The following is an 18648-nucleotide window of genomic DNA, read 5'->3' as shown; positions in this document are numbered from 1 at the left end:
CTAAATCATTAAAGTTAACATTGACACAACTTTTTAACTACTTATTTGTATTCACATTAATTTATTCAATCCAGTCATATGACAAACTAATGTGCAGTAGCAGTACGCACTAACACAAGTCTTTCTATAATATATGTTTCTTTTCCAAAATAAGTCTTTCTTTACCTAAGTAAAGCAAATCTAACAACTCAAAAAATGCAACATTCAAAGAAATCCAAAACCACCTAACTTCTCTTTGTTTCTATACATAAGAAATAGTGAATGTGAATGGAAGAAAAAACAGTCAATGATGGCATACTCAAAACTGACACATATATTAATGATCAATGACCAAACATCATCATGAAACTATGAAACATAACACTTAACACACAAAAAACAAAAACACCACCGCTTCATAGGTCATACTAGTACAACCTTTTTTTCAACTCATCTTCAACCAAGGTAGTACTAACTTTTTCTTCTCTCCATGAAACTTCACTCCTCTCTTCTCTTCTTTTCTTCCATCTTCCATTTCTACACTCTTTCTTCTTCACTCAACTCAGATGGCTTAGCACTTCTATCATTCAAAACCCACTGGACATCACTTCCACCTCTCATAAACTCAACATGGAACCCATCTCATTCCACACCATGTTCATGGGCTGGTCTCAAATGCAACTCTTTCCACCGTGTAATCTCTCTCAACCTTTCCTATCTTGATATCAACGGTCAACTAGGACCAGAAATTGCTAACTGCACACAACTTCAACACCTAGACCTTAGTTACAACTACTTCAATGGCCAAATACCTCAATCTTTCACTAACCTTCACAATCTCAAATACCTTGATCTTTCTGTTAATGTTCTCACAACTCCATTTCCTCATTTCTTGTCTCAAATCCCTCTCCTTAAAGTTCTTGATCTCTCTTATAACCAGCTTCACGGTTCCATTTCAACTACTATTGCCAACATGACTCATCTCCAAGAATTGTACCTCAAATATAACAACTTCTCTGGTTCAATTCCTTCCTCTATTGGGAACTGTACTCAGTTACAAGACTTGTATTTGAATGATAATCAGTTGGAGGGTGTTCTTCCTTACAGTCTCAACAATCTCAACCAACTTCTTAACTTTGATGTTGCCAACAATAAACTAACAGGTACTATTCCTTTGGGTTCTTCTGGTTGTGGAAATTTACAGTTTTTGGATATCTCATTCAATGATTTTGGTAGTGAAATTCCATATAGTATTGGTAATTATACTGCTTTATCAAAATTTGCTGCTGTGAAATCTAACTTGGTTGGACCTATTCCATCTTCCATTGGTCTGCTAACCAAGCTTTCGATTCTTCGCCTTTCGGAGAATCATTTGTCTGGAGAAATACCTTCTGAAATAGGCAACTGTAAGTCTTTGACTGAATTGCATTTGTATTCCAACCGACTCGATGGAAAGATTCCGTGTGAATTGGGAAAACTCAGTGAATTAAGAGACCTTGAACTGTTTTCTAATCAATTGAGAGGCGAAATTCCGCTCGAGATATGGAAGATTCGAGGTCTCGAGTATCTGTTTGTGTATAATAATAGCCTTTCTGGTGAACTTCCTGTGGAGATGACAGAGCTCAAGAACCTTAAGAACATTTCATTGTTTAACAACATGTTCTCTGGAGTCATACCTCAAAGCTTGGGAATTAACAGCAGTTTGGTGCAGTTGGACTTTGTGAATAATAGGTTCACTGGGAACCTTCCACCAAATCTTTGTTATGGAAGAAAGTTGAGTGTTTTGAATATGGGAATCAATCAGCTTCAAGGTAGAATACCTCTTGATGTTGGAAGATGCACAACTCTAAGAAGGGTCATTCTTAAACAAAACAAATTTACCGGGCCTCTCCCGGAGTTTGAAAGGAATACCAATCTGTTATACATGGAGATCAGCAACAATGAAATCAACGGATCAATTCCGTCGAGCTTGGGAAACTGCACGAATCTCACGGATTTAATGTTGTCTATGAATAAACTTAGTGGGAGTATACCACCGGAGTTAGGAAGCCTTGTGAATCTTCGGACACTGAATCTTGCTCATAATGACTTAGAAGGTCCTTTGCCTTTTCAGCTCGCAAACTGTACCAAAATGGACAAGTTTGATGTGGGATTTAATTTCCTGAATGGTTCATTGCCGTCGAGTTTGCAGAAGTGGACAAAGCTAAACACACTAGTTTTGAATGAGAATCGTTTTAGTGGCGGAATTCCAGAGTTCTTGTCGGCTTTTAAAGATCTTTCGGAACTACAGCTTGGGGGCAATATGTTTGGAGGGAAAATTCCTAACTCGGTTGGGACATTGCAGAATTTGATCTACGGGTTGAATCTAAGTTCTAATGGGCTGATAGGAGACATACCTGTGGAAATTGGAAAGCTGAAAAGTTTACTAATGATGGATCTTTCTCGTAACAATTTGACAGGAAGCATACAAGTTCTTGATGACCTCCCTTCATTAGTCGAAATCAGTATTTCGAACAATTCTTTTCAGGGTCCCGTACCGAAAATGCTAATGAAGCGGTTTAATTATCGCTTGTCATCATTTTCGGGGAATCCCGGGCTATGTATCAGTTGTTCACCATCCAGTGGCTTTGTTTGCAACGAAAGCAGCTACGTAAAACCATGTGACAACAACAACAAACCTATGAGTAACAAAGGCCTCAGTAAAGTTGCAATTGTGATGATAGCGATAGGATCCTCAATATTTGTTGTTTTGCTGTTGATGGGATTAGTTTATATCTTTGGCAGAAAATCTAAGCAGCAAGTCCATATCACCGATAATGGAGGTCCCTCGTCCCTTCTTAACAAAGTCATGGAGGCTACATCGAATCTAAGTGATCGGTATATTATTGGTAGAGGAGCCCATGGAGTTGTCTATAAAGCCCTTGTAAACCAAGACAAAGCTTTTGCTGTAAAGAAGCTAGCATTTGCTGCCAGCAAAGGTAAGAACTTGAGCATGGTTAGAGAAATTCAAACCCTCGGACAAATCAAGCATCGTAATCTTGTCAAATTGGAAAACTTTTGGTTGAGACATGATTATGGTCTAATTCTGTATAGCTACATGCCAAATGGAAGCCTTTATGATGTCTTGCATGAAAAGAAGCCAGCACCGTCTTTAGAGTGGAATGTTCGGTATAAGATAGCTATTGGAATTGCTCATGGGTTGACTTACCTCCATTATGACTGCGATCCTCCCATTGTGCACCGAGATATCAAACCAAGCAACATACTTCTAGACTCTGATATGGTGCCTCACATTGCAGACTTCGGTATTGCCAAACTTTTGGACCAGTCCTCTACATCAAATCCTTCATCATCCGTGCCTGGCACAATTGGTTATATTGCACCAGGTAACTAACTAACTAGTGATTTGATTTTTATCTTCTTCACATAATTTTCGTACGGTTGAGTAACATATTTGTTTATATTGGCCTTTGACAGAGAACGCTTATACAACGGTAAGTAGTAGGGAGTGTGATGTATACAGCTATGGAGTAGTTTTGCTTGAGCTGATAACGAGAAAGAAGGTAGTAGATTCATCGTTTCCGGAGGGTACTGATTTAGTGGGTTGGGTTAGATTGTTGTGGAGTGAAACAGGAGAAATTAATCAAATTGTTGATTCAAGCCTTGCAAATGAGTGTCTAGATACCAATATAATGGAAAATGTTGCAGAAGTGCTTATGGTGGCTTTGAGATGTGTTGAGAATGATCCACATAAGAGGCCCAAAATGACAGATGTTACTAAGCAGTTATCAGATTCAAATCCACAGAAAAAAAAGGTAAGAAGGGCTAGTTTTGTAAAAGATTTCTAACTTGTATCTATGATATCATGATATTATATAGATATCACTTTTGTTGTAAGCATTGTGCTTCAAATTTGGTGAATAATAATATCATAATCCTATAAGCTCTTGTTGAAACATGTATGCTATGATCTTGAATTCAGATAATCTTTATTATTACCGTGTTTTCGCTCATTGAAAACAAAAAATCTCTATCAATTTGACGCAGCGTAGTTGAAATGTTGAATTGAATCACTGTCCAACACCATTGTCACAATGTGTTGTTAGCACTTTTCTTTAAGAATTAGGTACTGAATATCACTTCATTTTTTCCACTCTTATTGTTAATTCCAATTATTTTTCTTTCTTAGGGGTTATAAATATGACTTCGTTACAACCTATTTTTCATCAAAGTTCTGGTTGGTCAGACACACTGTTATTGTTAACATTCTAAGTGTTGTGGTCTTTTAGACCTCTTTTAACTATGATTTTGATTTTGTTTTATTGTTGAACTATTTATGTGAAAATGTCAATAAATACATAAACAAGTTATCACTTTTATTTTTTGCACCTTGTATTACATTACGGTATTTGTCTTGACCCTTTTTCGGGGGAGGTTTTATCTTCTTTGATCCCACACTCTTGAGAGAGTATTTATCATCGTTAAGTCAATGGATTACGAACCCAAAAGAATGCATCGGATGGATTGGGAAAGATTAATGGAGTTAGGGAGGATCGGAGCCAGTTTAGAGTGTTGTTTGCAGCGCATCTTTTGATGACGAGTATGGCGATTGCTGCAGTATAGTATGTTTGTTGTTGGCCAACTTTTTTTGGATCCGGTGTTCGCATTTTCGAAAAGTCCATATGCAGCGGTCGCAACTTTTTTTGGATCCGGTGTTCGCATTTTCGAAAAGTCCATATGCAGCGGTCGGTGCATGATTTTGCGGAGTCTTGAGACACCTATGTCTTGTTTGCTGGTTAGGGGATTCTGCTATGTTTGGGTGTGGTGCATAGTCTTATAGTATTTATCTGGAGTCGGCTTTCGGCTTTGGCGTTTCGGCTTGCGTTTGGTGGATGGGGCCAATTTTGTGACTGCAATCTCAGCTCTAGGTTGGCATACCATTGGTATTTCTTTGGCTGGCGTAACAGTGGGCGGCAAAGTGGCTGCGGCCTCAGCTATGTTATTTGGGCTGCATATCAGTTTGGATTGGAGTTAGTATTCTCTTGTTAGTTCTGTTTTATATCATTAAATTTTGCTGATTCTGTAATAGAATGAGGAGCTGGCTCTTGAATCTAAGAGAGAAGGGTATTGGCTTGGATAAGTTACTCCAATGTCTCAGCTGCTCACTTAGTTTCTGGTTTTGGAGTTTTGTACGTTTTATACTGTACTATGGCATTGCTTATGCCTTTCTATTAATATATCTCTTGGCCTTTAAAAAAAAAAATTTGTTATCCTCAATTCTAATATGAGGAGAGTGTTTATCATCATTGTTCCTAATTTGGAGAGTATTTATCTTCGTTCATCTCAATATATGGGGGAGAGTATTTATCTTCATAGATTTAAAATCTAGGGAGAGTATTTATCATTGTTGGTTCCATTCGAGGGAGAGTATATTTCGTCGTCGATCCCAATTAACTGAAACAAAAAATAGTGTTAAATATGTTTAAACTCTTTTTAAAGTGAGACATTTTCTTTTTTCGTCTATCTAAAAAACTTCGTTAAAGAATTATCCTTCTAAAATCAGGAATTTTAATTTTGGCCTCTCCTGCAACTTAGTGACTGAATTAACGACAATTTATTACTTAGCGACAGAATTAACGAGGGTTTTAATGACGATTTTAGCTGGAGGAACAAAAAGCTAAAATAGTCTTTTTAGTCCCTTAACTTTAACTGAGAGTCCAATTTAGTCCCTTAATTTTTAAAATGTTCAAATTGATCCTTTAACTATTAAAATAGTGCCACGTTAGTCCTTCCGTCTCGGTCCGTTAGTCAAAGTTTGAAAAAAAACGTCCAAGTGGCATTGTAATGTGCTAATGTGGATTTAACATGACTAAAGTAACATCATTCATTACACATCTCATAAAAAATCTCATAAAAAATCTGCACAGAACAATAGAACTCAAACCATTACAAAGTTGAAAACCAACAAACAAACTCCAAAACTAAACCCAAACTCGAGCCAAGATAGATGCGTTAAGCCACAACAACCACACTAGCAAAATCACTATAATAATTCTGCACAAACAGAAGTTTCCAAAAAGCCATAACAAGAAACACGACAAGGATACTGCATACTGATGTCTTTTGAAATGTTTTATAAATAATTTCTGCTAAACCTCAAACTAGTTTCTACTACAGTGACAGATTGTCAATAACATAATAGAAAAACATTCATTTCTAAATCTCCACATCTCACACACTTTTTTAACTTCAATAGATTTTAAAATGAAATTAACTCAAAAGTCACAAATAAACTTAACTAACAAATAAATTGTTTTGTAACTTGCAATAAACAAGCAAACAGAATAGAAAATCTTTTGACTTATGCTTATGTGTTTGTCATAATCAAAACTATAACAAAGTCGCCATTAAAACCGTAAACAAAATTACCATCGAAATTGTTGTCGTCGTGAATAAAGATGTCGTCGAAATCGTAAACAAAGTCGCCGTTAAAACCGTAAACAAAGACGTTGTCCCCGTGAACAATGTCATTGCGTTGCACCGTTGAAGTTGTGTTTGAACAAGAAGATGAAGAGTTTAATCTGTTGTATTTATGGCTTGGTTAGTTATGACAAAAGAAGATGAAAAGTTTAATTTGTATCGTGTTATTGCGTTTGAGAGTGAAGGAAGAATTTGAGAAGAAATTGAAGGAGAAATAGTTTACGGGAGAGTGTTCTTGTTGCTACAACATTTAATTTCTAGAATTGGATGAACAATTTTAGATGGGATTGGATGGAAACTTAAGCCCCTAATTTTATTTCTCAGGAAATTGCAGAACACGAATGTAGAAGAGAGTGGAAAATAAGGAAGACAAAGGTCATTTGCCAACTCAGCTGTCACGTCTACAAACATAAACGTCGTTTGAGGAAAATAGACGGAAAGGAACTACGTGCTCCGTTTTTAAGACTTAAGTATGTTTGGATTGATGGAATAGGATGGAATGGAGCGGAATGGAATGGAATAATTTTATGTTCCATCGTTTGGATTGATTATAAACGGATGAAATGGAGTGGTATCGGATGGAATGCATTCCATCACATTCCATCACTTTCCACTATTTTTTGTACCCTCCGATTTGGGCGGAATGAAAAAATTATTTTATTCCATCGTGAAATTCCCAAACAATGGAAAGACGTATTTATTCAATTCCGCTCCATTCTATCTCGCTCTGTTCCATTCCGCTCCATTCTTTTTATTGTATCCAAACATAAGAGATTGATTTGAACTTTTTAAAAGTTAAGGGACCATAATAGACCCTAAGACAAAGTTAAGAGACGGGAAAAAAGGGTATTTTCCCAAAATGAAAATACCTAACATGAGAGGGACTACTTTAAACATATTTAACCCTGCTTTTATTTATTCAAATAATAATGTTCACATGGATACAAAATAATGGATCAAGTCTAAATTAAGAACGTAAATTGGTTACATTCCATGTTATGGGCAGAGCTTCACCTTATAAGGTCTCCAACATGTATGCTCTGGTCTAAAACCTCTCTATGATTATGTATGGTCCTTTCTAGTTGAAACCTAACTTCCCTCCTTTTAGTTATATAATTGGTTGCTTTAGCACTGGGTCCCCTTATTTCATTTCATTGGGAATGACTTTGGAGTTGTATTTTCTGGTTACATATAGCTTGGTGGCATATTCTCTTATGTGTGTTATTTCTATGACTGCATTCAACATGTTCATACTGCTTCTTAAGGTATGCTTGTTCGTTTTCTATTTGATTCTTTCTTTTCTTCAACTGGGGATGAGGATTAATTTCCACTGGAATCATAATATTATAGTCAAGAAAATCACTTAATAACGACGTAATTAGGGTTAGATACAAAACGAATGCGTAAATTTGGAGTCCAATTTTATATTGTCTAAGGTGTTTTCTGAGTTAGAGGGAGGTAGTGACTAAATATATTAATAAGATTTCATTATTCATCATTGTAAGCCTTACTTTTTATTTTTCAATTAAAAAAACTAAGAATCCCTTGAGGACAAGTGGCTAGTCCCCTTAGATTAGGTTCCCTCTACATGATTATAATCTAACCATGTGATTTTATGTAATTTTCTATGGCTGCTTATGTAATAAATCTCTGATATTAATTATATAGTTATATTTATGTTTAACTCTTTCTCCCATTTATGGAATTGGGAGAACTAATCTATAGGACAATGAGACTCAACGATAATTTGTCTATTTGATTGGTATAAATATGAGATTCTAATGATTTTTCCCGTTGTGACGAGAATAATCTCCGACATTAGTAGAGTTTTATGCATTATAATATATTTATCTTAGCAATTGGAAAATCCCAATACTTAGGAGGTTGCGAGGTGTAATTCAAAGTGTGAGATTTTGGATCGAACTCTAGTGTCAACAAAGGCTGCTTCTTCGTTCTACAAAGATTGAGCATGTTGTCGAAGTCTATTCACATGCTGATGTCGAAGTCCTGAATGTTGTAGTTGAAATATATTCTAGCATGCAGTAGTCGATAATGCTAGGATTGTTAGCATGTTGAATTGAGTTTGTTTGTTTAGTCTAATTGTTTAAGTTAACTCAGTAGTCTATAAATAAACTAGTTCTCTCAGGTTGTTAAGAGAGGTAGATTATTGTTATTCAATTATAATATGTAAACCCTTATTGAGTAAGTGAATAGAAAAATAGTTACAACGAATCCTAATTTCCTTCTTCTTCTTCTTCCATCTTATCTCCCTTTCGTGAAAACCTAATAGGATTTCTTGTGTTTGTTCAAGAAACTCTACCTTTCTCATAGTTCGGGTTTGTTCTTAACGGTACTCTGACATGACAAACTGGTGCAATGAGGGTGAAGAAGAAGATGTTGTCAACAAAGTATGAGATTGAGAAATTCCCTCTCTTTCTCTCCTCACTATAACTCTCTCACGCAGTAACATGTTATACCCATAATCAGGGCCGGTCCCGACATTTTAGAGGCCCGGGGCAAATATTAAAAATAGGCCTCTAATAAAAAATTTTTTTTTTTTTAAAAAGAACATCATATATTTAAATTGTAAATAATATCAAACAATATTAAACTTAGTCATTTATACGTATAACTAATATAAAAAATATTTTATTCTTATTAATATTCGGAAGCAGTGCCGTCTCAAATAATTTTGAAGCCCCATTCCAATAGAAAATATATATATATATATATATATATATATATATATATATATATATATATATATATATATATATATATATATATATATATATATATATATATATATATATATATATATATATATATATATATACTGAGACAATGCGATAAATACTTCAAGACTTTATTAGAGTTGATATATAGCGTGAAAAAATCGAACTAATTATAAGGTCTTTAAAATATTTCGATAGTCTACATTAACTCTTATTAAAAAAAAATATGACTATAAAATAAAACATAAAATAATATAAAATTAAAATTTGTTTGCTGTACTCTTTTATGGCAGTTTTTTAAATAAATTGTAAGCTTTGATATAAAATGAAGAAACTAAAATAAAATATGACTGCTACAGGTATCGAACACACGTTCTTCAAGATTGAAAATATGATCTCAAACACTACACTGAAATGGTATTGTTGTTTTGTGTAACAACTCGCAGGATATATATACATTTACTTTATTTTAAAATTGCTAAAGCCCAAACCCAAAATTATGAGACCCCTAATTTTTTGAGGCCCTGGGCTATCCAAAATTATGAGGCCCCTAATTTTTTGAGGTCCTGGACTGTGGGCCTGGTTGCCCTGGTCCAGGGCCGGCCCTGCCCATAATTTATGAAGATGTTATTTTATAGTGAGGTTTCCCACCATTATTGTATATCGGTGAAAATTTTAATTCCTTAGTGTTAATAGAAAGAATTTGTGTATTGTTATTATTAGTGTAGTGGAAGGTTTTAGCCTTTTAGGGGACTAGGTCCAATGATTTTTATTCTCTCACCTTGAGGGAAGTTTTTTACATTAAAAATTGAGTGTTCTTATTATTTAATTTTTCTGTTATTATTATTGATTCTCCTAGTTGTTTGTTTAAATTGCACAGCTTTGAAAAAGGTTTGAGAAAAATATTTTGATTATTTTAAAATTTTCAAATTAAATGGTATCAAGAGCTATGGTTGACTTGTTTATGTATTTTAAATGGAGAAAACTCAAGAGGTAAATATGATTAAACTAAAACTCTACTAACTATACTCTTTGGAAGACTCTCAAGGAAGATATTTTATATAGCAAAGATTTGTATAAACTCACACTTGAGAAGGAGATGGTTGATATATAAATGTGAGTCTGAGTCTTACCTCGATTCAGATCTAAACACATTTCAAATAAAAATTTATGTCACCATAGGAGAGGGATTTGAAACCAAATTACTATTTTTTTTTGCGGGGAATTGAACTGTGGTTCTCCCTACTAAATATAGTGTCAATCACCACTAAACCAACTAACGATTAGTCACGTCACTAAAATTAAATATAGTATGTCTTCACACACTAAAACTCAATGAAGCGTTAATTACTTTTATTGAGGCAACATGAAAGAACTCAATTAGCCTAAAAAAATTAGTCAAATAGTAATAATTTCTTTTTATTTTCTTATATTTTGTGTTATTTGTTTGTCAGATACTATTTAAACTAAATCCAAGTCCCGCTTTCATTTCACAGCTCTTTTCAAATCTCATCTCACTTCAACGGTGGAAGAGCTCACTAGCTCAGCATAAACCCCAGGTCGATTCAATCTGTCGATTCAATCTTTTTCATGCACAAATCTCTTTGCCAATCATACATCCTAGCTATCAACAAAGTTATATAGTTTTAATACTTTATTTTAAGAAAAATATTTTGTGGAGGAAAGACAAAAGAAAATTAGTTAGCATATTTTATTTCACATTAAAAAATGTTACACAACTTTAAAATAATTATCTATAAATATTATTTAAGTGATTTGTAAATAAAAAATATATTCGTACTACTGGATAATAATAATAATAATAATAATAATAATAATAATAATAATAATAATAATAAAATCTAATGAAATTTCTTATTATTGTAAATTTATTTTAAAAAAATATATCATTTAAATTGTCTAGTACTAATGGCATTAAATAAATAAAACTACCTAATCTTTGTCACACATATTATACAAACACTTTAAAAATTAAAAGTTAAACTTACCTATATTAAACAGAAAATACTAACTGATATGAATATGTTAATACATGCATACATACATACACCTTAGGGTGCATTTAAGTATTTTTTTTTAGTTAAAACTTATTAAAACACACCTTCATAAAAATAAGTGGGTGTATTAGTTAAATTTTTTTCATTGTGGGCCCTTCGGCACACCCTGTACCCTTCGACACCCTGTATTTTTCAAGTAATTTTTAACACAGGCCCTCCTATAATTTATCAGACCAATATATAATTGCAGCAACGCCAATTTTTTACCGAAACAACAATTTTACTGAGACAATAATTTTACGCAATTAATAGTATAAAAAAAAATAATGGTTCGGGTAGGAGTGACAATAAAATCCATTTAGAAAATATTCATCCAACTCAACTAATAATTTATCCATCCATTAAATAAAAAGCAAATTTAACAGATTGGTCTGATCCATCCATCAAACTATATAGATGGATTCAATTCATCTCATTTTATCGATCCAATAGATTTAGCTTATTACTATTAAATTATTTTTTATTAAAAAAACATGAAAAATCTAAAATTAAACAATTTATTGACATTTTTATTTCTCACATATTCACCCATAGTTTTTCTTTCTTGTATCATAATGTAAATAATGTGAATAATTTATGTTTAATTTAAACTTGAAGATAGGAAGAGAAAGAGAGAGAATATTTTTGGAATAATTTTTGTTTTTATTATTATTATTATTATCATATAGAAGTTTTATAAATCTATAATCTATAATATAAGAAAATTAGATGTTTTGGAAAAGTCAATATTCTCCTTAACTCTAATTCTGTCACCTCACTAAAATGAGGGCAATCTATAATATAAGAAAATTAGATGTTCCGGAAAAGTCAATATTCTCCTTAACTCTAATTTTGTCACCTCACTAAAATGAGGGCAATTTGGTCAAAAAAAATACTTTTTGCAACTAATGATGTCACATTGTTTTATTCCAACTACTTGATTGATGATGTCACATGGCTCTCTTTGGTTGCAAACCAACCAATTCAACCACTTTTTTGCTTTTTTCACGGTTACCAAAATATCATTTTGAACTTTTCTATACATTTTCTTTCTTCCTCCACAAACTTTTCCTACTTATTCTCTCTCTCTCTCTCTCTCTCTCTCTCTCTCTCTCTCTCTCTCTCTCTCTCTCTCTCTCTCTCTCTCTCTCTCTCTCTCTCTCTCTCTCTCTCTCTCTCTCTCTCTCTCTCTCTCTCTCTCTCTCTCTCTCTCTCTCTCTATATATATATATATATATATATATATATATATATATATATATATATATATATATATATATATATTGTTTCTCAAATCCTATCTCATCCTTCTTCTTTTTCTTTCTAACAGTTTTTCTTTTAGCACAAATGCAAACATGGTTCTCTCTTCTTCTGTTTTTTATAAAAAAAAGGAAGCATTTTTCTTCTGTTTCTTACAAACAAAAATCACAAAAATGGAGAAAAGGGTACCAATCGGAAAAGGCTACTTCGATATACCATTGTTCTCCTACTTTTGTTTGCAAGAGTCTAAAGTTTGTGGTTTTGATTCCATTTTAAGGTTTTTATTGTTAGGTTTTTCTAATTAGGGTTTTGAATAACCATCTGTATTGTTCTTCTATTTAGAGTTTTGAAAATTCATTTTGTTATTTTGATTTCTGACTTTGTTATTTAATTTTCTAACAGGTTAACATTTTGTTGAATAATCATTTTGTAAGCTTGGATTTTATGTTCTAATTTTTGTGTTGTTGTTTTGAACTCCGACAATGTTGTTTTGAATTTAGTTCATATTATTCCTACTTCTGTAAATATAAATTTGTATGCTAATGCTAATGTGTAAATATGCTAGCATTCCATAAGTCCACTCTCATATTAAGATTAGCTGCAAGTATCAAGACAACAAGGTTTCCAGACTCAGGTGATTGAGAAATAGGTCCATCGGTATTGTTCTATGTGTTGGCTCCAGAATCTACCCAATATCTTTTTATACATTGCAGACTTTGCCAAATTGGTATGGTTTTCCACCCTCTTGGCATCCGAATACAAACTGACATAGATTTACTTGACTGGTTGCTCAAATCGCTAAACCCTAATGACCCTTGGGCACTCAACTGTTGTGTACCACACTATGGAAATTTAGCAGGCTAGTAACATGTGTTAGAAGAAAGTGTTTGAACTGCAACTGGTGGCATAATAAGCTTTACATTGTGTGCTAGAATTTAACAAAGCAAATTTGGAGTTATGGATTTGGAAGAAATCGGTGCAGTTTGGAGAGCAGGTTCTTCTTGCTCAAGAGATCAATATAGATGATATAGTTTGTTTATTCTTGGATTCCTATGGTTTAAAGGTTTGTGAAATATAATGTTTACATCTTGACCTAACTTTATCATCTATCAAACATTAAGTCTAGACATGGAATTAATGGTTGATATTCACTTTATATCGGTTTATAAATGTTATTGGTATTGTTTGATCGATTGAGAAATTGTTGGTTTAACAATACAGTAAAAACTTGCTATACCGTTTCGGACACGGACGATATAGACGAATGATACGTGATAATATTGATTAGTAACAAGTTCATATGCATGATTAGTAGGAGACTTGTGAATGATCTTTCCTAATTTAAATCCTTGCTACTAAAACTTGTGAATGATCTTTTACCAAACCAAACCCAAAGTAACTCTAACTCATGACAATATAAAGTGTAGAAAGGCGGTAATATCACACCAACCCCTATGGAAATGATAAACTAAAAGTATTCCAATATACTTTCAACAAAATGGCGCCGTTGTCGGGGATTGCTGTTTAGATATTGCAAGCATTGCAATAGTTTGTTTTGTTTTAAGTTTTATTATTAAGCTCTTATATCCAAAGTCTTATCCCTTATGTTATTTAATTTGCTTGGTTAGCTTTTCAGAAAACAGTTTATGCGAGGAAGTATACCTGCAGATCAACTCCTTTTTTATCCTGAGATTGAAAGAACTGCTCGTAGACTGAATAGCAAAACTCGAAGACGAAGACAACTAGCTAAGGAAAGAAGACAACAAAGGGAAGCTTCTTCTTCTTCAACTCCAATTGAAAATCTAGTTTAGGAAGAGATGGCAGATGAAAACGGGACTACTTCAATTGTTGTATCAAAATCTATTCACGGGGCTTGATCATGAAGATCCTTTCACTCATCTCACGAAGTTTTATGAGATAGCCGGAACAATCGGTGCTCCTGAGTCAGAAGAAGAATAGGTTTTCAGGAGACTATTTCCTCATTCCTTGATAGGAAAAGCTAAGGAGTGGTATCTTGATCAACCTAACAATATCATGACTAGCTGGAATGAGTTAGAGGAGAAATTTCTTGATCGATTCTTTCCACACAATAGGTTCATGGAAGCGAAAACTTTTATTTCGGTGTTCTCTCAAGGGCAAAGTGAAGCTCTCAATGAAGCGTGGGAGAGGTTCAAATCTATGGTTCAAAAATGCAAAGGACATGGATTTGATGAGCGTACTCAAATCCATATCTTTAGAAATGGACTTCAACCACAATCAGAAACTCTTTTGGATGCTACCGCCAGTGGTTCTTTGATGTCAAAGAGTGCAGAAGAAGAAATAGCTATTATTGATAGGATGGCTATCAACGATCATCAAGGACAACACAACCGAAGTAATATACAAAGAAATTTGGGAGTGCTTGAGTTAGGAACTAATGATGCAATACTTGCTCAAAACAAGTTATTGACTCAACAAGTGGAGTTTCTCACTCAACAAATGTCAAAACTTCCACAACAACTCAAGGAGATGCATGATATTCCTACCAAAAATCAACAAGTAATGTGTTGTGAGTTGTGTAGGGGAGATCATCAAACAGGTTATTATCCTCCACCCGACGAAGAAGTGAATTATGTATCAAATCCAAATCAAGGCTATGGTGGAAGACAAAAACCTTACTAAAATAACCAAGGTTACCAAAAAAGAAGTAATAACTAAGGTTATCAACAAGGTTGGAGACAAGATGTCGAGCCTTCGAATCGTCAAAATCCTTATCAAGGTGGCTACAATCAACAACCTCAAGTTCCAAAGCTTTCAATGGATGATTCTCTTAGTCAATTCATGCAATTGTCTATTGCTAGTCAAAAGAGTACCGATGCGGCCATAAAGAATCTTGAAACTCAAGTTGGTCAATTATCAAAATAACTTGCCGACCAACACAAAGGTCCTTTTCTGGAAAATACTCAAGAGAATCCTCGAGAGCATTGTAAGTCTATTTTAACTCGTAGTGGTAGAACTATTGATATGGGGATAGGTGAGGTAGTTGAGGAAGAATATGTGGTAGTAGAAAATGATAAGAAAGATGATGAGATTGAAGTAGAAAAAATATTGAGGGAGAATTAGTTGAAAAGAGAAAGAATTAGTGGAAATAAAAAATCTTGTGATAGAGGAGAAAAAGAAAATGAGAGAAAAGGAGAAAAGAAAAAAGAAAGAGAATTATATTTCTATGCAAAATCTACCTTATCCCCATGCTCTATCAAAGAAAAATGATGATAGGCATTATGCTAAGTTCTTGGATATTTTTAGTCGATTGCAAATAAATATTCCATTTTCTGAGGTGTTAGAGCAAATGCCTACTTATGCAAAATTCATCAAGGATATTATTACAAAGAAGAGGAGATTTTCGGATAAAGAAGTCGGCACTGTTAACTCGTGTTATAGTGTGATAATTCAAAGAACTCTACCGAAAACAGAAAGTGATCCGGGAAAAGTTACTCTACCGGTGACAATTGGAAATGTTTATGTCGGTAAGGGGTTGATCGATTTGGGTTCTAGAATTAACTTGATTCCGTTGTCTCTTGTGAAAACATTAGGAAACATTGAGTTAAAAGCAACAAGGATGACTTTGAAATTAGCCGACAAGTCCACCACTCATCCTCATGGGATTGCGGAAGATTTGTTAGTTAAGGTTGATAAGTTCATTTTCCCGGTCGACTTTGTTGTAATTGATATGGAGGAGGATTATGATACACCTTTAATTCTTGGAAGACCTTTCATGAAAACTTCTCAGATGATGATCGATATCGATGACGGTCTAATGAAACTGAGAGTTCTAGATGAAGAAGTGTGTTTTAATATTTTTGAAGCAATGAAGCATTAGAATGATAAAAGTAATTGTTTTAGAGTAGATGCAACTAATGAAGCTATCATGCAAGTGAAGAAGCAAAATCACGTGTCTACTCCTCTTGAGAGAGCTCTCACTAATGCTCTTTGTAACTCGGTGAACTGACTTTAAATGTCGCGGTTAAGCATGAGTCGCCACCGACTTTTATTTTGTCCAATAACTCGGAAGGGCAAAAAGAACAGAAAAAGACCCTTTTAAAAGAAACGGGCTCGGGGGTAGATTATGAAAAGGGAAGGTATAAACACCCTTTTCATCCGTAGTTGTCTACGGGCTCTTAATTTACTTAGCTCATGTTTGCTTTGTTTGTTTTGAGTTGAAAAGGGACATAAGGACTTTAGCGTAAATGCGTAGCCTTAGTCTTTGAAAGAGTATTTGAAAAGATGTTTTTTAATCGAGCTAGGCATATTAAGAGCACTACCCTAAATTGGTCTTTTTCTATGCTTTTTAAAGTTCCTAGGACTATCCATACTATATAGAAGTAGGTAGTCCTTGTTTATATTGGACGTGCGGGTCATCGAGGTCGTTGAAGGCAACAGGTAGAGGTACCTTTAGCAGTATTCGGAGGGACGATTGTCACTTTTTCGTAGGCAACAGTCGAGGGTCATCGAGGGACTTAGTGACGATTTTGTATTGAGGGACCTTTGCTAATGGGTACCTCTACATTTCGAGGGACACGACCTTATATTCGAAGGCAACCAAGAGAGGCGTACCGTAAGGGTGAGAGTGAGTGCGAGGTGTGTTAGATTCAGTTATTTTTTATCTTGGACTTAGAAGTGATCTAACGGTTGATTTTAATCTTCTCATGCAATCCTATTAGCCATACATCTAAACAGTTAATATTTACGGAAATTAAAATGCGGAAGGTAAATGTCCTACGCTATTACAGGGCTTTGGGGCAGTTACATAATTAGAGGTGCGAAAAAGTAAATGTGCGAGAAAGTAAAAGTCATAATTAACTATTACAAACCCAAAATGAAATTTAAAACATAAATGATATACACAATTTAAAGAAACGGCTTGTAAATGCTCATGCAATAGCCCAATACCTCATAGTGTAGTACCTCGCAAAAATAGGAAAATGTTAGTAATAATGAATGAGAAAATAGCAAATTTATAAACAATTTTCGATTAACAAAAGAAAGTTTAAATAAAGACTAAATTAAATCTAAAGAGAAAATAAAATTGAACAAACTATTTTTTATATGAAAGAAGTTACACTAACATATCATTTTATTTATTTATTTATAAAACATGAAAATAAAATTAACTAAAAACTAAATGAAAAGACCATATATTAGGGGGCGCTCCCCTTTTTGTCTCATGCTCACTTAGAAAATGGTAACTCAAGATCTTGACTTTTTCACCATTTAAATCTCAGTGACAAAATTCTAACAAGTGGCTAGTATATTAAATCAACATAACAATAAAAAAACTACAGCAACAAAACAAGAAAAAAAAATTTTAAATAACCATGTTTAATAAAAATAATACAGAAAAAACCAAGTTTTCGGGGTATTTACCAAACTGTCTAGGTTTGGGACCCCAGACAAGTGAATACGCCAAATGAAATGGCGCATGCATGTCACACAAGCCAATCCATTTGGCGCATTAGGCCAAAAATTAGGGCAAGAAGTTGCTAGCCATTTGGTTTGGCGCATAAGGCCATTCCTCAACACATAGGCGCCATATGGTTTGGCTCCTATGTGTTCTCCTTTTTTTTTTCAAAAATAACCCTATTCAGGTATTTTCGCGCACCGTTTTCTATTCCGGCCTAATTTTCGCGTACCGTTTTTTATTCCGGCCTTGTATATTCGTAAAAACGTTTGATAAATCGAGTTCGTTAAAGTTTCTCTTACCCTAAATAATGGTTGCGTTGTCGATTTCGATTTTTAACTAAAGCACAATTTATTGATTAAAGACGGAGGAAAGGTTACAAGAGGTGGTAAGCGCAACTGTTACATTGTCCTAAAAAAAATACAGAGTAGATTAAACTTGCGTCGAGGTTGAGCCACGACTAGGGCATCTTTTTTTATTGTGCCCCACCTGACGACAAATGCTGCATTTTCGTTCCATTTTGTCGTGGACGTCCATTTCGGTTCTAATCCGTGTACTATTGGGACGCCCTTTTTTCTTTTGCCGCATTGCGTCGTTGTGCCAAACTACCTCTCCATCATACTCAGGCCAGTAATCCTCCTTGGCCACCATGATAACACGATTTTATATCGTATATTTAGCTTAAAATCCATAGATATTT

At 34.1% G+C, this 18648-nt stretch overlaps 2 protein-coding genes across 2 annotated transcripts; both read left to right on the top strand.

The window, feature by feature from the left end:
- Positions 1–235: 235 nt before the first annotated feature.
- On the top strand, positions 236–3935 carry LOC131654105 (receptor-like protein kinase). The gene is made up of 2 exons (XM_058924527.1): positions 236–3365; positions 3457–3935. The coding sequence occupies exons 1-2, from the start codon at positions 470–472 to the stop codon at positions 3825–3827; spliced, it is 3267 nt and encodes a 1088-aa protein (XP_058780510.1). The 5' UTR covers positions 236–469; the 3' UTR covers positions 3828–3935.
- Positions 3936–15716: 11781 nt separating this feature from the next.
- On the top strand, positions 15717–16370 carry LOC131651512 (uncharacterized). Its single transcript, XM_058921172.1, has one exon. It carries the CDS (start codon positions 15717–15719, stop codon positions 16368–16370), a length of 654 nt encoding a protein of 217 aa, XP_058777155.1.
- The last annotated feature ends 2278 nt before the right edge of the window (positions 16371–18648 follow it).

Source organism: Vicia villosa, linkage group LG2 (assembly GCF_029867415.1).
Source record: "Vicia villosa cultivar HV-30 ecotype Madison, WI linkage group LG2, Vvil1.0, whole genome shotgun sequence".
In the NCBI taxonomy this organism is placed as follows: domain Eukaryota; kingdom Viridiplantae; phylum Streptophyta; class Magnoliopsida; order Fabales; family Fabaceae; genus Vicia; species Vicia villosa.
The sequence above is the reverse complement of the archived record's forward strand: the minus strand, read 5'-3'. Positions and strand labels throughout refer to the sequence as shown.